We start from the raw sequence: 15,472 nt of genomic DNA, 5'->3' as shown, positions 1-15,472 counted from the left end.
TAGTAATTATATCAACAACATGCAAATTGTAACATATTACACAAATCTATGTCTAGCAATTATATTAATAAGATAAGCTATTTTAATTTAGAAATTGAACAAGAATTCCTTCATTCATTCACAATCACAAAATCATATAAAGTGAATGTCAACCTCTAAGTAAAATTTAAGCATAAAAACAATTCATAAGATTCAAAGAGTAAAAAAAAACATAAATCAGAATCAATATGTATACAACAATTAGGAACACTTCATGGGCATATGGCTCATGGATGTGCTACATCTTTTAATCATTATTCTCTAATAATGTCTCGGTAACCGCACAAATACTCAAACTTAGTTAACAAAATCTTTTGTCTTCTTCTTTTCTAATTACCTCTTGCACTTTATTTAATTGTTTATGGCTAACATTGTGCAACGATCCTTTCTATTGCACTAACAATTAGTATTAAATCTAATTGATATATGATTCTTAGCCCAAACACTAGATTATGGCAAATGAGGGTAAAAGACGTGTTGGCTGGACAAGATTTTTATGGGAGAATAAGCCACATGAGTTGAAGGTGAAAGAAACATGACGATATCATAGTGGGGACCGCAATTATTTTGGATCCACAATCCCATAAGTTCATTTATTGGATAAGGACCAAGGCAAAGATAGAGATTTAGGTGTTGAGTTAGGCTCTAAGACATGTGTTGTCAGTATCTCTCTAGATGTTGGAGAGGATGATCTCATATGATATGAGAAGTGGAATATAATAATGGCGTGTTTGCGACTTCATGGTGAAGGATGTTATTGCTAGAGGATCAACAAAAGTACATGGAAATTGATCGACTTTGATGTATGGTGTAACACGAGTATTGGATTGGAATCAATGGTTTGGCGTAAAAATTAGTTGGCATTGATGCAAGGTGTGTACTATGGATATACTCCTTATGGTGGAGTATGATACTTCTTTTAAACATTGATTGTTGGAGTATACAGTGGTGATAGTGGTTGAGGATTTTCAATGAAGCTCCAACGTTCAACTTGACCGAGTATTGAAGGGGCAGTTGCTGATGAAATTTAGTGTATAGGTTCCATAATATCAAAAAGTGTCCTAGGAACAAAGAGATTTGTGGTGTGTTCTGTTAGACGATGGTACAGAAAGTTACACTACGAGTTTGGAGAGGTAGGCTCTTGGTAACATCTTCAAGGATACCTGAAAAGACTAACGCTTAAGGATATCAAACTCTTATGTGAAAGAGTTGTTAAAGAGAATTAGCATTGATCAAGGTGGAGCAGGTTATTCGCTAAGGTGGAGATTTTTGTGTAGATTTCCTAAGGAACGAAATATTCGTCATTTTTAATCAAAGTGGAGATTGTTGGGGATGTTTGAAATATTATTGTATGAAGTCTCACATTGCCTAGTATTGGAATGGAGAAGAGAAACCAATGTTATATATTAGACTCAAGTCCCTTGTTGTAAAGTACATCAATTATAAGCATCAATTAGATTGGTCGAATCACGTTAATATTTATTTTGGTAGAACTTGTAATCTTTATTTTTAATACTATTTTGGTAGTTTTTCAGCGCTCTCGGAGACGTAAGTACAATTGGTTGAATCACGTTAATATTTTTTCTTGTCTTCTTCTATTTTATTTATCTCTTGAATTTTATTTGAGTGCTTGTGACTAACATCGAGCAATGATCACTTCCACTGCACAAACATCATTGATCACACGATGGCGTCAAGGGTGGTAAATGTAAGCAACTAGACTAAATGGAAGCAAAACTTCACCAGTACAAAGCTTTTGAATTGGAAGTTCCATTACTACAATTTAGCAACATGCAAAATTGAATCTTCCCCTCCCTGGCTCCCTCTATGACCAAGGTGCAAAAATCTTTCAAACTTGACCAACATACTCCAGGTCATTAACTCCTAGTGTTAGGTCATATTTGGCTGATATTCACGTACACCAATTGTTAATCATAGTTGGTTTGGTACTCAACTACTATAGATGCACTAAGCATATGTACTTGTCTACCATAAGCCTCACTAAGTGTTGTGTGTTAGGCAACACCCACCCTTGAGAAGATCATAAGTTAGTCATCTGACTTATTTGGTCAGAGTTGCTTGTTTGATGAGGGATGTTTTTTTATAAAAAAATCTAATATAAGTATTGATATGATAAGTTTATTGGTATGACTTCTAGCTTATAAGTTATGGGCTTTTAAGTCACTTACCCTTAAACTTATTAATTAGATTATGAATTAACTTTTACCACATGTTCAATCCAACCTATGCTATGAATCATAAACTTTCAACTTTTGGCTTTTCAATCTTCAATTAGCATTCCAATTGTTGTATCAAACACTATACATGATGTCTATTTTTTGTGAAAAGAATCATATCAAGGTAAACCTAATCTGCGAAGTCACGTATTCCCGACATTTGGGCCTGGGGAACATGGCCCATAAAGTCGTAGATTGATCCCAAGCAAAGACCTTGTTCTAGAATGACATAAAAGAGGGCGATAGAATGAGAGGGCAAAGTATAGGATAAGAGCTCACCCATGATTTACGAGATTTAGGTGTTTTTCCAGAGAGAATAGCATAACCGATTGAGGTGCGTGACTCACATTACATGAATTAAGACCTAAAAATAAAACAGTCTTGATCAAAAGAAACATTCTACTCTCAGACTAAGATCCTAGACATTAGACCTAAGAATTCAGACTATACCAACAAATTGGAGATCTCTCTCCTACATAACCAACATCATGATCACTTCAAAAAACCAGTTATGCACTTTTTGAAAGGGTTTTTACTTCATCAGCGCCAATTGGATTTTGAAAACCCTATGGTACATTGGTACCCACCTTCACTGTCAATTTTTTCACACTTACAAATCAAAGTCCTAATCTTAAAATTGTTAGATTGATTGTAACTCAAAGACCTTTGTATCTGCTTTAAAATCTGTTAGAAAAATAATGCTAGGTGAAGTCAATTTTTTATTGATTTGTTTTAGTACAAGCATAGACTCACATGAATCAAAAAGGGGAGGGGGGGCAAGAGAAACGATCTTCTGGGGGTTTGAAACAAGGCACTCGTATTTCATGTCCGGTAGCTTGACCGAGCTAAATCATGGACAAGTGATGACAATTTTATTCAATGCAGCTTAATAATAACTAAACCTTCGCATTTCTATGTTCTAGCACATGGTAAATGAGCTAGTCTCATTATCATGAGAAGCAATAATTTCAGATGTTCACACTAAAGAACGATCTAAAACTAAATGCATAGTCTTAAGGACTCATAATTTAATGCAATGTCAAGGACCACAAAGAAGGCAATCAGAACTGGAACTGCATCTCAGGAGCATATCCAATGGCATCAAGGTGAGCAGCCATGGCTTTGTTCATTGGTGGTGGGCCACATCTCAATGTCTGAAAACCAACAAGGTTTATGCCTAATCAGTTATCTTTCTTTTATATGAAGATAAGCAAAGAAAACATGATAACATGGAGAGCACAAAGGATTTTTTTTGGAGAAATAGGTAAAATAATTAAAACAATTACCTTCACGTCATGTGCTGGAGCGGGAAAATGGGTTTCAATCATCTCCTTTGATACAAATCCGACACCACCATCCCACACTTCAGGAGGCTAGTTGTATAACAGAATTCAAAGAGAGTAGGAGACATTTTTAAAAAGAGAAATATTAGTAGAAGAGAACAGTACAAAGAAAGAACATAAGCCTCACACAAAAAACAGAAACAACTGAGACCTAAGTCACAGAGTCATGCAACAAAGTGTGTATAACAAAGAAAGACCACTAAAATGGACAAAGCCCACAAGAGTAACCATATTATTTAATAATAAAACAATTTTATTTGTGCATTCAGTCCTTTAGAATCGAAAACCCTCCTTTTTGTAAATATCCCAGAGGAATTCTAGAGTTGCAAATGAGTCATTGAATATTCTAATGTTCATTTCCAACTATACACAACAAAGAATAGCAAACACATCAAAATGAGTAATCCTTAACTTTCATCATTAAGCAACCTGGGAAGTTAAATATTGTTCAAAAAAAAACATCAAGTTGGGCATAATTCAAGTTAGAAAGTAGATGTTCTAATGAGAATGGATGCATCAGGCTAGATGCAGTACAATATCAGATACCTAGTTCTGTTGCAGAGCTTTAAGAATTAAGATATAAAATTATAACTCACTTCACCAAAAGCAATATCAACAAACAGTGTAAAGGCAATGTCAACTGTTTGGTAATTAAGTGGCCAAGTTATATTAATTTATTCCAAATGATCTCTTATCACCCATTCTGCAAAAACTGTCCTTAGGGCCGTCAATGTCCGACGAAGTTCTTTCCTGATAATGACTGATAGGACAAGGGTAAAATCCCTTATTAAAAACGTGTATGTAAGAAGGAATAAGAGGGTGGGATAGTTTTCTGTTAAGACAGTTAGTAGTTGGAAGGAAATCTATAAATAGTAGTTGATGTAATTGGTAGTTAGTTGTTGTAAACTAGAAACACAGGTAGGTTACTGATTTGGAAATCAGTGAACCCTGGGCTATTCCAATTGGTGTAAGATTCCAATTGCTAAGATCCTAGACATTAGACCTAAGAATTCAGACTATACCAACAAATTGGAGATCTCTCTCCTACATAACCAACATCATGATCACTTCAAAAAACCAGTTATGCACTTTTTGAAAGGGTTTTTACTTCATCAGCGCCAATTGGATTTTGAAAACCCTATGGTACATTGGTACCCACCTTCACTGTCAATTTTTTCACACTTACAAATCAAAGTCCTAATCTTAAAATTGTTAGATTGATTGTAACTCAAAGACCTTTGTATCTGCTTTAAAATCTGTTAGAAAAATAATGCTAGGTGAAGTCAATTTTTTATTGATTTGTTTTAGTACAAGCATAGACTCACATGAATCAAAAAGGGGAGGGGGGGCAAGAGAAACGATCTTCTGGGGGTTTGAAACAAGGCACTCGTATTTCATGTCCGGTAGCTTGACCGAGCTAAATCATGGACAAGTGATGACAATTTTATTCAATGCAGCTTAATAATAACTAAACCTTCGCATTTCTATGTTCTAGCACATGGTAAATGAGCTAGTCTCATTATCATGAGAAGCAATAATTTCAGATGTTCACACTAAAGAACGATCTAAAACTAAATGCATAGTCTTAAGGACTCATAATTTAATGCAATGTCAAGGACCACAAAGAAGGCAATCAGAACTGGAACTGCATCTCAGGAGCATATCCAATGGCATCAAGGTGAGCAGCCATGGCTTTGTTCATTGGTGGTGGGCCACATCTCAATGTCTGAAAACCAACAAGGTTTATGCCTAATCAGTTATCTTTCTTTTATATGAAGATAAGCAAAGAAAACATGATAACATGGAGAGCACAAAGGATTTTTTTTGGAGAAATAGGTAAAATAATTAAAACAATTACCTTCACGTCATGTGCTGGAGCGGGAAAATGGGTTTCAATCATCTCCTTTGATACAAATCCGACACCACCATCCCACACTTCAGGAGGCTAGTTGTATAACAGAATTCAAAGAGAGTAGGAGACATTTTTAAAAAGAGAAATATTAGTAGAAGAGAACAGTACAAAGAAAGAACATAAGCCTCACACAAAAAACAGAAACAACTGAGACCTAAGTCACAGAGTCATGCAACAAAGTGTGTATAACAAAGAAAGACCACTAAAATGGACAAAGCCCACAAGAGTAACCATATTATTTAATAATAAAACAATTTTATTTGTGCATTCAGTCCTTTAGAATCGAAAACCCTCCTTTTTGTAAATATCCCAGAGGAATTCTAGAGTTGCAAATGAGTCATTGAATATTCTAATGTTCATTTCCAACTATACACAACAAAGAATAGCAAACACATCAAAATGAGTAATCCTTAACTTTCATCATTAAGCAACCTGGGAAGTTAAATATTGTTCAAAAAAAAACATCAAGTTGGGCATAATTCAAGTTAGAAAGTAGATGTTCTAATGAGAATGGATGCATCAGGCTAGATGCAGTACAATATCAGATACCTAGTTCTGTTGCAGAGCTTTAAGAATTAAGATATAAAATTATAACTCACTTCACCAAAAGCAATATCAACAAACAGTGTAAAGGCAATGTCAACTGTTTGGTAATTAAGTGGCCAAGTTATATTAATTTATTCCAAATGATCTCTTATCACCCATTCTGCAAAAACTGTCCTTAGGGCCGTCAATGTCCGACGAAGTTCTTTCCTGATAATGACTGATAGGACAAGGGTAAAATCCCTTATTAAAAACGTGTATGTAAGAAGGAATAAGAGGGTGGGATAGTTTTCTGTTAAGACAGTTAGTAGTTGGAAGGAAATCTATAAATAGTAGTTGATGTAATTGGTAGTTAGTTGTTGTAAACTAGAAACACAGGTAGGTTACTGATTTGGAAATCAGTGAACCCTGGGCTATTCCAATTGGTGTAAGATTCCAATTGAAACTCTACAATCATAATAAAGCATAATTCAAGATCACATTGATCTTGAATCATCACTTTCTTCTACCTATCTTCTATTTCTCTATTCAAAACAGTACCAGTTCTAACAATGACCATATAAGTTTTCATATCAATTGTCCTTGTGAACAATAATGAATTGTTGTGTTAGTTGAATCAAGGATTGATGGGATTTTATTATTTGACGTTACCGACACAAATATTTTGCATGACAACTCAACCTTTATGGAGCAAAAGAAACAGGCATAGTAGATAATATGAAAATTATAAATCTGCATGATATAGCATCTAACCTGATTTAAGACATAGTATATTTTGAACTGATCTGGATAGTTAGTAGCAAGACCGTCAAGTTCTTCCTGCACGTATATAAATGGATTTCCATTAATGACAGTTTTCAAAATGCAAGTATTGGCCAGTGAAGGATTTCTGATACAAACTTGTTATTCTATAAAAGCATTGCATAAGGATAAGAAGGCTTGGATGTTGTTGTTGAGTATAGGACACATTGCCGCTACAGTTAAACCATTAATAAATTCTTTTACACTATAAAATACTTAACAATACATTTCTGTAACCGGTCGCAATTTTTTTCGGTTCAAACTTAGCAAATTAACCTACATATTTTGGGACAGCTATCACATACTGTCAAATTGCAGAATTAGTTCTATTGTCTCCAACTACAAGGCACTACAAACAAATCATCAATTGATTATATAAGTGGAATTTGCCATGTTGTAATGAACAAAAATTGTATCATAATGCATTTTGACTCTGTCAGTTTGCCAAACAATGACAACAAGATCATAGAACAAGTGTCTAGTTCAGAAATTGATTAATCTGAATCAAGTGTCTAATTCAGAAATTCTTAAATTAAGTGAAGAACATCATATATCATGTAAAAAGATATAAGCTAGTTACCTTCAAAAGAATGTCCTCATATGTAACATTGGCATATATAAGATGCACCTTGGTCTCGTCTTTCGGGTTTTCTAGTATAGCTCTAGCAACCTTGAATGGCAACCAGCAATCAAATTAATAAAAAATTCCGTTAAAGAATTGTCCTCTTAGTGATGAACAAACAAAGAACATGTGTCTTTATTATATACTTGGAACATTGGAGTGATTCCAGACCCTCCAGCAAGCATCCCGAATGCTCTAACCTCGCCAGGTTGGTACTTGAAACGTCCCTGAAAGCAACTACGTCTTAAAGCCCAACTATCGAAATAACAAGTCTTTGGTTTGATATAAACAATTATGAATTTGAAAATGTGCAACAATAAGAGGGAGAAGAAAACACAATTTTCATAAGGGAAGAATGAATGAAAAGAGTTCATTGCCAAGTCGAAAAGAGAAATTAGAGCTTACAAATTCATATGGATCTGAAACAAGAGACTTGAAAATTAGAGTGTGCTAGATCGTGAATCAATACTGACTAGTGAGTATTAATTACACCATAATTACAGAAATTGGTCCCAAGATTGCTACTAGTTTTTTTGGTAACCAAGAGTATACCTTCACCCCATGGGTAAGAAACTAATATCTTTTAGGGTATGTGGTTGTCCCTCCTTACAAGTGTCGCTCCTAGGAATCAAATCTTTGACCTTTGGCCTAGTATGATACCTGAAGATCTAGTGGGGCCTTACACTACTAGACCAAAATTGCTACTAGTTTAAATAGGGGATTATTTGACTTTACATTTATAAATTTACAACCAATGTATCTCTAACAAAGATGGTTTCTAACTTAGTAATAGGCTTTGATAAAATGGAAAATATTATTTAACTAACTAATAGGTGAATAAAAATATTGTTGGCAACATCTAACCAATAAGTTACTCCAACAGACCATTCCCCTTTGGATCAGACATTTAACATGATTTTGGCTTCTTGCAGTAAGATTTCGATGTACCATCTCATCAAAATACAAAATGAAATAAAAATTACTTTTAAAAAACTAGAAATTTCCATGGAATCATATGGGAAACAAGAATAAAGCATCACAGTTACACTGAAAGGTCAACAAAACAGGAAACCCTGAAAAGTCTGTATACAAATAAGTTAAAAAAACTAACCTTTGGACCTCTAACTGCAAGATAGTCACCAACACGCATCTCGCGGAAATGGTGTGACATCCTTCCTTGTGGGTACATCTAATCAATACATATTTTAGGAAAAAAGAAAACAAGAACAACTAAGGGACAAAATAAAAAATAATGTAATAAGTTAGAAAAAGCATAAGGATAAAGTTAATTGATTCTGAATATACCTTAATAACTAGTTCAAAATATCCAACATCAGAATCCAAAGTAGTGGGGGTATATGGTTTGATAACATCTTCACCTTGGCCATCCTTACCCCTATTCAAAGAGTAGCTCGTCACAATATGAGCACAATAGATTGATAGACACTAAAAATATCGGAATAATTTCTGTTATAAACTATAATTGAGTGTTTGTGATCTCACCTAACATAAACGAACCAATGAGCAGATACTAAATTAGACACAATTATAAACAGAACTGATTATAATTGAAAGGAAAGAAGACATGATAAACAACATCAAGCAACAGAACCTGCAACTTATATGTTGCCCAATTGGAAGACCCAAAACAGAGGTAGATGTTGGGAGTTCAAATCTGAACTTTGCAACATTATGGCTCAGCTGGTCACGCTTGACAAGTTTAAACTCCTTGAAATTTTCTGGGTCCAAGCAACCTATAAGCACAAGGATGACATGATATTAGCCACCAAAGATGGAGTCAATTGAGTTTTACATTATATTGGACTACCATCACGCTTCAATCTATCTTTAGTTTCATAATCAAACATGTAACTAAGGTCTTGCATTTTCAGGCATGTAAGCAAAATTCCACACAGTTACAAAACCTACTGTCAAGACTCGAGCTAAAGCACTTTGTGAAAAGGAAAATATTATGTATTTTTTAATATTACTCGCTCTAGGTGAGAGTCTCGTGCACTGAGCCGTCACTATCGATTCTCTAACACATGATCCAGTCAAGAATTTAAAGATCGGATATTGATTCCCAAAAATAATTCTTCTAAGCCAACTCCTACCACTAGCAAATAAAACATGAAACCTAAACATGCTTCAACTCTATTATTGGAACAAATAGTAATTTTGGATGCAAACTGCAAAGGACCACCAACTTATATCGATGTGCTACTTTTTTTCATAAGCACAAACAGCCAAGAGTATCTTATCTATGACCAAGATATTCACACTTTGGGACATAGATTAATTTTAAGAGGAAAAATAGTTTTTTTCTCAAAACAAATAAACAAATCTGAGAATTCTAACATCAACTTAGGTGGAAACATATAAAAATAAAACAAAACTATTTTGTGTCTTCTGTTATGTTAGTAGAGCTAAGACAGACAAAACCCAAAATTCAATATTCCCAAAAAACAACAATGTCATTGGTAGTATCGTCTTCTATGGAAGAAATAAAAGCAGAAGCAGTGAACTTTTTTAACTGGGCAAGACATAAAGTTGAAAAAGAATAAACCTTTGGGCTTCTTAGATGAATAGAGGTAGAAAGCACCAACCCCAACAGCTACAATAGCAACGGCCACACCCACAACTACATGATATTCAGGTGTGTGTAAGAAATCCATTTTGATATGAATAGGTGAAGAGGTTAATGGGTATGTAAAGAAGTTAAGATATATAAGAAAGAGAAAAGTGATGGGGTTTTAATGGAGGAGGGGAATTGACAAATGAGGAATCTGGTGCAACTACCAAAATTCTGAAAGCTAGATGGTGCTGAAATTTGGTATAGCATCAAACGTCAAATCGAGTTATAAGAGTTTTTTATTTGTAATATATATATACTATATATATATATATATATATATATAAACAGCAAAAAAATATGGTGTAACTTCTGCCCGTAATTTTTATTTCATATTTTGCCCTACATATTATTTAATTTCTACAATTCATATTAAATTCAACATTATCATAAATACATAAAAAATATAACAAATACATTCTAAAAATAAAATATATAAAACTGAATACATAAAAACATGTAATATTGACTTTGGTGCGTCTACATACTAGTGTAAATAATGAATAGCTATCATATACAAACAAAAGACAACGTGTCCTTTTATTTATGATAAAATTATATTTTTTATTAAAAACACGAAGAGAAACACTTAAATCTTCCCTTTACTTGAAAGTATCTTTTTCATAAACAATTTATTGATATCACTTAAACTCTTTCCATGTTTAATTAATCATTCCTTTGGGAATGTATGGATGTTATTGTCACTTTGTTGTTATGAAACTTTTAGTATTTATATGAGTTCGGGTGAGATCTTATATCATTAAATCAATATTTTGTTGATTAAAGTGTTACAATATGTTTAATGCATTGTTTTTTTTTTCTTCATATTTTCACTATATTTGTGGTAGAAAATAAATTCTTATCCAAATATAATAAATTTATTATATGTTTTTTTAAGAAAACTATTTCTCTTTTAATTGGGGACATGTTTTTCAATTGAATGTTTAAACTCCCTAAACTTATATATGGAAACATTAGCTTATAAGTTGTAGTTGTGAATTTTGTGTATATAATATATAGATATGAATTTATTTGAAAACTTATAACTATATATATATATAAGGAAATTATATTGTCATTCCCTGAGTTTTAGTGAAATTACATAAATTACCCCTCACTTTTTTACGCCTACACAAACCTCCCCTAATTTCTATACTTTGATCACGTCTGCATCAGAAATAAGTGTAATCTTTTAAACAAAAAATGTGATAAATGCAATTAAGTTAAACAAAACATGATATATTGTAGAGACAAGTCCAAATAATATATGAGTCAATATATCTTTATTATTTTTGGTTCGTTACACTATATTATAAGAACAATTTAAACAATATTTCTTTAGAAATGTTGATACATTTTGTAACAAAAAATAATAAAGATACATTGATTTGTATATTATTTGGACTTGTCTACACAATATATGTTTTTAATAAATACTTTGAAACTCCAATTAAGTTTGAAGTATGTTTTGAGTTGTGGGTAATTAATAAAGTTTGTTAAAAGCTTAAACCATAAAACTGAAGTTCGAATTATCTAAAGTTTGTGGTCTATTGGACCTTAACAAAAAAACACATTGTCTATAAATTTTGGTGGTGTTGGGTATGATATATTTTTGTTGTAAATAGAGATTTATTCTCTAATTAGAACATGTTTCTTATTTCTACAAGGCCCGAAATAATAATAAAAAATGAAGAAAGAGAAAAGGGATAACACATTAACTAACAATAAGAAGGGGAAGAAAGTGCAATGATTCTATTTTCTTCATATTTGTAGATATTTAATCGTATTCGTTTGAGGGAGTGTTGTTAAATAGTTGAAATAAATTTAACAGCGTTTGTTTATTTGTTTGAGTGAGCATTGTTAAAATATTGAAAGTGAACATTTAACAGTATTAGTTTGAATTAGCATTGGAAAATATATACTTTTAACTATTCAGTAACACTCGCTTGAACAGTTCAAAATAGACAAATAGTGAGGTCCATTTAATGACAAAATGTGAGTTACACCATTGGAGTAAAAAATAGGAAATTTGCTTAATTTAATGGGAAATATGAACATTTATAAAATATGTTCTGAGACCAATTTATTCTAAATAGCTTTTAGGAACTAGTTTTCAAATATTGTAGCCTCTTTTTAAGAAGGTACAAATACAATCTTCCTTTAATTTTAACAAATTATGAAGTAAACAAGGCGGAAGTCATTTTTTTATTCAATTTGCGTTTTGACCTTTGAGTTGAGTAGAATTTAATTGTATTGGTAAGGAAAATGTTTCTTGAATTAGAACAACGAATGCAAGCTTTTTTTGAATAAAAAACACATTTATACAAAAAATGAAAAAGCATGTCGGAAATAAATATGAATATATACCGTGTCAAATAAGATATTAAAATTTTGATATTTAAATATTAAGACATCACTTGTTTTTTAGATGACAAGTATATATCACTTATTTATATACTTTTTGAAGGATTGTTTATTAATTCATAGAATTGAAATAAAAGTAGGGAAAAAATAAAGTAAGAAATAACCTTGTACAAATTCTAAGGAAACTTAGTCTCCGAATTATTCTTAACCGGAAATACTTTCATAATCATATTTACTCCTAGCTAATGTTATAGAATCCTTAAAGTTTGATAGGTTATTTGTTAGAGAGAATAGGGCACGTTAGTATCGGTGTTTCAATTTATCCTAGTCTTTAAGAAGTAGTTTTTGATTTATCTTATCATGGGATGGGTGGCCAATTTTATAGCTTTTCTACTGTATGTGTATTGGCTATTTAATAGTGTTTTAACTATCAATAAAGTGGTAGTTTTTAGTTTCTAAACCTTTGGATTACATTCCATATTCCAACAAATTGGTATCAGAGCCTCCATTGGGCCTAATAAAAGAAACCTAAGTCGCATCTTAGTGAAAAGGGAGAGAAACACAAAGATGAGTGGAGGAGAGCTTTCTGAAAAAATTCCTCATTTTGATAGTCTCCATTATGATCATTAGAGTGAATTAATGGAGAATCTTCTTCGTGCTAAAGATCTCTGGACCATGATTGAAATTGGCTTCCAGGAACCGATTGAAACTGATGTGCTTACTGAAGAACAACGGGAGTTGCTACAGAAAGCCAAAACCAATGATCACAAGGTCAAACATTGTCTTTTCCGGGCAATTGATAGATCAATATTTGAACAAGTCCTGAAAAGGCGTACATCCAAGATTTTTTGGGACTCTCTGAAAAGAAAGTATCGAGGAATGCTCGTGTGAAAAAGTCAATGTTAAACTCTTTAAGAAGAGAGTTTGAGGTGCTGGACATGACAGATGCAGAAACCATTATGGAGTATTTTGCTAGAGTGATGGTGGTGGCCAACAAAATGAGAAGCAATGGTGAGGTTATGTCTGACTTGAAATTGGTGGAGAAAATTCTCCGCACGTTGACAGATAAATTTACATATGTAGTCATTTTAATTGAGGAGTTAAAGAACACAGAAACAATGTCCATTGACGAACTTCAAAGCTCTCTAGTTTATGAACAAAATTTCAAAAGGGTCAATCGAGATGACGAATAAGCCCTGAATGTGGAAAGTAGTAGAGGGAGAGGAAGATACCGTGAGAGAGGACGTGGAAGAGTGAGACAAAATTTCACAAGGGACACCGTGGAGTGTTCCAAGTGTCATAATTTGGAGCATTTTTAATATGAATGTCCTAAATGGAACAAAGAAACAAATTATGCAGAATGGAATGATGATGAAGAGCTACTTCTAATGGCTCTTGTAGAAGAAAATGAAGAAAAAAGAAATGATGCATGGTTCTTGGATTCTAGGTGCTCTAATCATATGTGTGGACAAAAGTTTGTTCTTAAGCATGGTGGAAGGACACTAACACTCTGTTAAGTGTGAAAACAACTCTCAGATGTTAGTAACTGGAAAAGGTAGTGTCATGCTAGTGTTTAATGATGTTGCTTTTCTTATTGAAGATGTATACTATGTCCCAGAGTTTCAAAACAATTTACTGAGTGAGGGGAAGCTGCAATAAAAGAATCTCGCTATTCTCATAAGAAATAGGACATGCAATATTTATCATCCTGACAAAGGATTAATTGTTCACACCAACATAAGTGCCAATCGCATGTTTATCCTCTTCAATAAAAGCTCAAACATCACTGCTCCAACTGAAAAATGTTTGCACACTTCTTCTGAACTCACTTATTTATGGCATCAAAGGTATGATCATCTGAGCTATAAAAGGTAGCAAAATGCTCCAGACAAATAAAAAGGTGCAAGGTGTGCCTCAACTAGGAGTCTCAAGTATCACTTATGCTGATTCTTTCACTAGAAAACAACATCGCAATCCAATTCCTAAGAAGAGTGATTGGTGTGCCGGCAAGGTTTTGGAACTCCTAAATGTAGACATTTACGGACTAATAGAACCAGTCTCCAGTAGTGGAAAAGGGTACTTGTTATGCTTCATTGATGACTATAGTCGAAAGGGTTGGGTCTATTTTCCAATTGAAACATCAGAAGCATTGGAGTGTTTTAAAATTTTCAAAAGGTTGGTGGAAAAGGAAGCAAAGGCATCTATCACGTGTTTGCGAACAGAGGGGGAGATTTTAACTCTCTCAAATTTAAATTGTTTTTGTGAAAAAGAAGGAATAAAGAGACAACTTACGACATCTTATATACCACACCAAAACGGAGTAGCAAATTGCAAAAATAGAACCATGGTGAACATGGTTCGTTGTATGCTATCTACAAAAGGACTTCCCAAAATATTTTGGACTGAAGCTATAAATTGGACTTTTTACCTCTTGAATCGATGTCCAACACATGTTGTGAAGAACATCACTCCTCAAGAAGCTTGGAGTGGAGTTAAGCCTTCAATTCAACACCTTAGAGTTTGGGGATGTGTAGCTCATGTGCATATATCAGATGCTACACAAGGTAAACTTGATGATAAAAGTTTTACTTGTATTATGTTGGGTGTAAGTGATGAGTCAAAGGGTTATCGTTTGTATAATCCTAAGACAAGGAAGATTGTGGTTAGTAACGATGTGGTTTTTGAGGAAGTAAAGAGTTACGATTGGGGTTCAAATGATAAAGAACAAATAGAGGCATATTATGTTTGGAGTGATGATGATCTCAATAGTGGTGAGAGTGATGCGGAGCACAGAGCTTAAACAAATGGTGATAGTGGTGATGAAAATAGTAACGAAGAAATGGGTCTTCGTGAAAATGTGACTCAAGGAAGATAAATGAGAGCATCATTTTGGATGGAAGATTATGTAAGTGGCGATGGATTACATGGAGAAGAGGATGCATAAACCTGCGTTGTGCAAGATGACATAGGAGATGATCC

At 33.3% G+C, this 15,472-nt stretch overlaps 1 protein-coding gene and 1 long non-coding RNA gene across 2 annotated transcripts; both read right to left on the bottom strand.

Moving 5' to 3' along the window:
• Positions 1-3,116: 3,116 nt before the first annotated feature.
• On the bottom strand, positions 3,117-4,565 carry LOC109341419. The gene is made up of 2 exons (XR_002106959.1): positions 3,563-4,565; positions 3,117-3,430 (listed from the first exon to the last, which is right to left on the bottom strand). It is a non-coding gene; the product is annotated as an uncharacterized LOC109341419 (long non-coding RNA).
• A 466-nt stretch (positions 4,566-5,031) lies between these two features.
• On the bottom strand, positions 5,032-10,353 carry LOC109341424 (NADH--cytochrome b5 reductase 1). The gene is made up of 9 exons (XM_019579328.1): positions 10,064-10,353; positions 9,110-9,251; positions 8,803-8,893; positions 8,609-8,686; positions 7,644-7,724; positions 7,456-7,545; positions 6,828-6,893; positions 5,478-5,564; positions 5,032-5,345 (listed from the first exon to the last, which is right to left on the bottom strand). The coding sequence occupies exons 1-9, from the start codon at positions 10,170-10,172 to the stop codon at positions 5,253-5,255; spliced, it is 837 nt and encodes a 278-aa protein (XP_019434873.1). The 5' UTR covers positions 10,173-10,353; the 3' UTR covers positions 5,032-5,252.
• Between the last annotated feature and the right edge of the window lie 5,119 nt (positions 10,354-15,472).

This window comes from Lupinus angustifolius, unplaced genomic scaffold, assembly GCF_001865875.1.
Source record: "Lupinus angustifolius cultivar Tanjil unplaced genomic scaffold, LupAngTanjil_v1.0 Scaffold_461, whole genome shotgun sequence".
In the NCBI taxonomy this organism is placed as follows: domain Eukaryota; kingdom Viridiplantae; phylum Streptophyta; class Magnoliopsida; order Fabales; family Fabaceae; genus Lupinus; species Lupinus angustifolius.
The sequence above is the reverse complement of the archived record's forward strand: the minus strand, read 5'-3'. Positions and strand labels throughout refer to the sequence as shown.